Source organism: Chiloscyllium punctatum, chromosome 1 (assembly GCF_047496795.1).
Source record: "Chiloscyllium punctatum isolate Juve2018m chromosome 1, sChiPun1.3, whole genome shotgun sequence".
Classification (NCBI taxonomy): domain Eukaryota; kingdom Metazoa; phylum Chordata; class Chondrichthyes; order Orectolobiformes; family Hemiscylliidae; genus Chiloscyllium; species Chiloscyllium punctatum.
The window spans coordinates 65953112-65959111 of record NC_092739.1 but is presented as its reverse complement, the minus strand read 5'-3'; the positions used below and the strand labels follow the sequence as shown (position 1 = coordinate 65959111).

At 37.2% G+C, this 6000-nt stretch overlaps 1 protein-coding gene across 5 annotated transcripts in view; it reads right to left on the bottom strand.

Annotated features, from left to right (window-relative positions):
• Window positions 1–337: 337 nt before the first annotated feature.
• Window positions 338–6000, bottom strand: part of tbc1d1 (TBC1 (tre-2/USP6, BUB2, cdc16) domain family, member 1) — a 292458-nt gene continuing 286795 nt past the window's right edge. For all 5 annotated transcript variants that reach the window (XM_072567442.1, XM_072567448.1, XM_072567455.1 and 2 more), the window contains one exon: window positions 338–3945. In XM_072567442.1, coding sequence (XP_072423543.1) covers window positions 3745–3945 — 201 coding nt within the window. In that variant the 3' untranslated portion in view covers window positions 338–3744. The remainder of the gene's footprint in view (window positions 3946–6000) is intronic.

The following is a 6000-nucleotide window of genomic DNA, read 5'->3' as shown; positions in this document are numbered from 1 at the left end:
AGAAAGAATAGCTGCAAATGATGCATATATTTGCAACCATATGTTGAGTTTCTTTGGACTTTCGGGGTGTATCCTCTACTTACCCTTGAGAGGGAGTTTCAAAACCAACCTATTCCAGCAACCTTCACCAGATCTGTAAAGGCTTTTCCTTAGATGTACCCCAATATCATAGGCACCTTCCATTACCTGGTTACTGAGGGACTCACTCCATCATTTTGTCCCACAGAAAATCTACTGAGATTAACAGCAGAGACTCCCAGTTGATACATCCCAGCAATTATACATTGTATACTTTTTGGATCCAAGACTTACAAATGAATCAAAAACAAATAAGAAATTACAGTGATTCAAAACAGTTTATTAATTAAAACTTCAAGCCTAAAAACAGGGATGGTGTTTTATTATAGTTCTGCACATGCCCAATTCCTTTGGTGCATCCATTTCTTCCCCTCTTTCCCTACCTCATAGAGTTTCTGAAGTTAGGCACAGGGACATCTTTGCCATGTCTCACAGATGCAACATTTATGATTACTACTAAAAAATCAGCAGCAATATTCCACTTTTAAAAATACTGAAGCCCACATAGCATATTACAAAGAAAAATGAGCAAATATTGACAAATTTGAGACGGCAGTGTAAACATTCTAAACTTGTCAAGTTCTCTTCCTGGATCTGTAACAGTATAGAAATGTATGACTATTCTCAACAGTGAATTACACTAAAGTTAAACACAACACTGCAGACCCAACAGAGATGCAAATACCAGCCATCTTGAATTTCACAGTAGCATTATTTGACCTGTTATCAATCCATATAAACCAGATCCAAATCTAGCTTTATTCGTAGACCAGCAGGTATTGTTAAGTTACATTTTAAACTCACGCTAATGCTGGTGGTTTATTTGCTTATAGATACGAAACAGTGACAGTCTTTGACTAATTTATGGCACATGGCTAGTTATAAAGAAATCTGACTGAGACCCACTGCGAACTGTTGTGTTTCAGCAAAGAAGCCCATTGAATGGGTAACAAAAAAAAAATCACAGCTTTATGGCAATCTGTTTAATGCACACCATTTCCGGGTGCCATTGAGCTCCACTCACTCATATTATGCAATTTTACAACTGAGGAATCAGAATCATACAAAGAAGGCACATGAACATGTAAAGCACAAAGAATTATGCTGGTGTTCAAATACATCGGAATCTCAACATTGGAATGATGTTCAATACCTACACTGCCTTTGCTTTTAAGGAGTTCCTTCAGGTAAGGATAGCAAGAGCTTTTATTGCCTTTGGGCTATCAGTCCAATTATGATGTCATGTGTCTCCTCCAATATAGTCTTTATTGAAAAATCTATGCAGCTGGCATTGGTACCAGTTCAATTTATCTAATTAGTTGGTTTATTTTGACATCATTCGTCTAGTCAGTTTGTGAATAATCCAAATGATCAATAGACAAAGAAAAGTCACTTGTCCTTTCAGCATTTAACTCTGGAGTGCCTGAGTGAAGGATGAAAGAGAATGAAAGCAGAACAGGAGTCAATCTATTCAACCTGTTAGAGACCAGTTCTGTTTAATGCAAATTTCCCTACCAAATATTGCTTTAATTGTTTCTAAACTTACAAGTAATTTGGCTTAAACAGAGAATAAAAACAGTAATGTATTGAAATGCTGATTTTCAATTTTTAAAATAGAAGTCAGCTTGTGGTTACAGTGTTGTTTAATTGGATTTCCAAGTCTATTGAGCAAACCTTCAGCTTCTTCATTCTCTTCATATTCACTGGTTGTCAGAGGTTCACATTCAATACTCAATCAATTGTCAAGCACAATCAATTGCATCAGTATACCGATGCACTGCACTGTTGAATGAAATTCCCGCATAATGGAAAACTCATTTTAAAAAAAAATATTGTCACCTTTGGTGTTTTGCTTTTGATACTAGAATTTCACCAAATGTAAACACTAATGCAAGCCTTGTCAGCAGCACGATGATAGTCATCAATAACTATAATTGTTACACAATCATGGTTAACATTTTGCCCCTTTCTTGGGCACTTTCTAGTCATGTAATGGTAACATACTGACAATGACAAAATATGGTATAGAAACCACCTTCCATAGTATCAAATATTATCAACTGTGGTATGCAAGTATTATAAAAATGCCAGTTAATTTGGATTGCAATTTCTATTTGTCCGTATACTTCTATTTGTATTGTCACTTATAACTTCCTGAAGACTATTTGAAGTTATTTTTTAAATCCAGTATTAATTTTGTTCACAAAATGAAATATTTATTTTTAAACTGAAATATAAAAATCAGCTGATGTCTGTGTAATTCAACACTTCACCACTAACACCACTACATCTGGAACCAGGGTGATTTGTAATTGTTGAGTGCAGAGGTGCTCAAAGGTATGGGTGGAACAACATAAATGCCACCAGCTGTTTTTGTTTGAATGATTCATGTAATTTATTCTTCCTTTGCTTTTCTGTTCAACGTCACCACTTCAATTTGGGAATGACGAGAGAGCGAGAGTTGGAGCGAGGGAGAGATCGAGCAAGGGAGAGACAGAGTGCAAGAGAGCAAGCAAGCGAGACAGAGAATGCGAGTGAGCAAGAGAGTGTGAGTGAGAGAGATGAGAAACCAAAGCAACGTGATCCTAACAATTCTTTTTGACTGGATTCTTTAAAAAAATACATGGTGCAACTCTTGCCTGTGTGATACATAGATCTAAAGTAAAGTCAGCAGCTGTAACATGGAAGATACAACTGTCAAAGCACAGATGCTCATTGACCCCAGACTCATGGGGTAGCAGAGCAGTAGAGAAAACTAATAAATTGCAGTGTTTATTGAAAAAATAATACTGAAATCGAACTGTTGGGGACATTAATATACATTAATATGTTAATGGCCCCAGAAACAGGTCCACATAATACCCTAATACCACTGATTCAAAGACCCAATCTCTCCCTCTTCTATCCTCCTCCTAATATTTTCACAAAGCAATATTTGTCAAAGAGTGGAAGTCTGATCTCTCCTTGATCCTCAGTTTTCTTTTGTCACTGCTCAGTGATTGGATTGTTCAAGATTAACTGAGCTGCAACAGGTTTTGTTATTTCCCAAATGGTTTATGTCAGATGGAATCAACCTGAAGAGATAACCAAAGTGTGAAAATTCTTTTGTAAGAATTGTAAAAATGAAATCCTGCTTTGCCCACAAACAAAAACACTACTTATATAAAGTGAATTATGGAAAGTAAAGCAAAATGCCCAATTAATGGCCAAAGGAAATTTAGAATAGTTTTTTTTTAACCACCTGAAATGGAGGAACCATCCAGGAAGTAAAGCTCCAGGTCAAACCTTTCAACATTAACAATTTACTGCAAGTATAGGAGTCACTCTAAACTGATCTGTATACAAGATACTATGGCGAACACTGCAAACACTGTACCCAAATCTATTGGTTACATTGTGGAAAAAAAAACAGGGTGCAACCATTAGGTATCAATAAATTCACACAATTCTCGGAGAAAGGAATCTCTCTTGTTGATCGGTCTTTAACAGTAGGGGATGATCCAGTGATTCATACTGTCACTGTGTTGCTGGACACTGTTGTGCCTTTGAATAGATCCAAATATGGATCTTTCTTGTTGTGAAGGAATCAGAAAATCCCACTGGCTTACTGAATTCATTTTTAAAAAAATCTGTTTTCTCTTATGTAAAGTGCATCAGATTTTACAATCAATCATTTTCTTGTGCTTCAGACAGTGTTCTGCTATCAGCTGGTTCAGTGCTGGGAACCTGCTTTTGAAATTCTTCAACTGCAGCCAGAAGTGCCGCTCTTTCCAGCTCTAAGGTACAAATGACTTGCTTCAACCTTCCTTCATTGGACAGCAAGGTCTTCACTGTAGCTTCCAGGCTCTCAATTTTGCTGTGAGCGACCTTTCATGACAAAAAGAAATTCAGATTTATAGTGACTTGTACAATCTCTGAACAGTCAAAAAATACTTGACAGCTAAGGAATAATTTTCAATGGATAAGCAGTCCTGTAATGAAGGGAATAGACAATAGACAAAAGGTGCAGGAGTAGGCCATTCAGCCCTTCGAGGCAACACCACCATTCATTATGATCATAGCTGATCATCCACAATCAGTATCATGTTCCTGCCTTATCCCCATAACCCTTGATCCCACTACCTTTAAGAGGTTTATCCATCTCTTTCTTGAAAGTGTCCAGAGACTTGGCAACTGGTAATTTATACACATGATCTGACAAAGAACAATGAGATAGCCCACAGAGAGATTATTGCAGTTCAGGCAAGGGAAACCTCACTGCCGTTCTTTGAAGTGGGGTCATGGATATTTAACAGGCACAGGAGAGGGAAGCCTCAGTTCAAATGTCACTAAGATATCAACCAGCTTTCGGGTTTTTGGTGCGGACTTGAGTATAGGAACCGCAAATCTGTAACAATGATGCAATCAGAACATGCTTGGTTGGTTTCCATCTAATTTTACTATAAATAACATTCATGTGATATGGGTTTCACTTTCTTCAGCACAAATTGAAGAACTTGCTATAGTCAGTCAAGTGTCAACCACACTGATGTGGGTTTAGAGTTGCATACAGGTCAGACTGGTTAGGGATAGCAGATGCGCTTCCCAAAGGTTATCAATGAAGCAGGAGTCCTTTCATACAAATCCAGGTGTTGTGATCGGTAGATGACTCTCCCAGATTTATTTACATAGCTATATTTAAGTTCTTCTCTGCCATGGTGGGATTTGAATTAATTTCTCAGGATCATTAGTCCTTATTAGTCCAGGTAGCAAGATTATAAAGTCAGCTACTAGACCCTGTCTTTATTCCAAGTTCTTTGATATTAATACTCTCTTGGATTATCTGTCAATTGTGTTATTGAATACTACTTTGGGTCTAGGTCCACAGCCTTTTAGCTCCTAAAATCATTCAGTTTTCCCAGAGAAGGCAAGCAGCAAAGATTGCTGTCAAAGCAACACTTCAGCTAATCATCAGGATACAACAGTAGTCTAATGGAGTTTCTCAAGCTTGCCTTACATATAACTGCATCACCAGCGTGTACATTTTTCCATAAACAATTACATATATAAAATTGAAGTCTTGCCATGAGCATGATGCTATAGAATACAGAATTCCTTACTATAGTTGCCCTGTAATATCATGTTTGTACATTTTACTGTTAGACTGTCACATTATCAACAGTATTAGTGGTTGATAGTACAGCACTTGAATACCACTGAAAATTGACATATTACCCAAAGCTTTTATCTTGCACTTATCAGGACCAATGCAAGAGTGCCAAATTTCAAACAATTGCAATAATTTATACTTCAGATGACAAGGGTGCTGATTAGTAGTCAAGTTGGCTCTGATTATTTGAGGTATTTTAATGAAGAAAGCAATGGAGAACTATATTCTCCACTAGTTCCCAGTCACTGAAAAAAATTGCAATGCTTCAATGTATTCTTTCTCTTTGCAGACAACAGGTCTCTACAAATGAATGCATGCCACATGTACTAAGTTTAAGTTAGCTTGATTGATTATCTTAAAAATGATTGTAAGTCTACCAATTTGCAAACTCTGGATTATTCAGTAAGTGTTACCCAACCACATCTAGAGCAGGGGATTTATTTTGAAATTTGTGGTAGTGGGCTGTCTGAGTATGGTCTGCACTTTGCCTATTGTGGGCAGCCAAAACAACATGTGCTATGCTTCAAACAGCCATTTGCTGAGATAGGGGGCCTATGTACCAGGACACGAATCTTTTACATGACCGTGTGTGTAATTGTGAAATGTGCAGTGTGCCATTTTGGACTAATTGCAGTACCCAGTTAGTAGAAAACACTGTGTAGTTATTGCACAGTAAAGAATAAAATGGTGAGCTTAATTTTTATTCAAGTAGCTGAGATACTTTGTCTTTCTACTTTCAGTGTACCTGTGATGCCATATGCATATGCTGCATG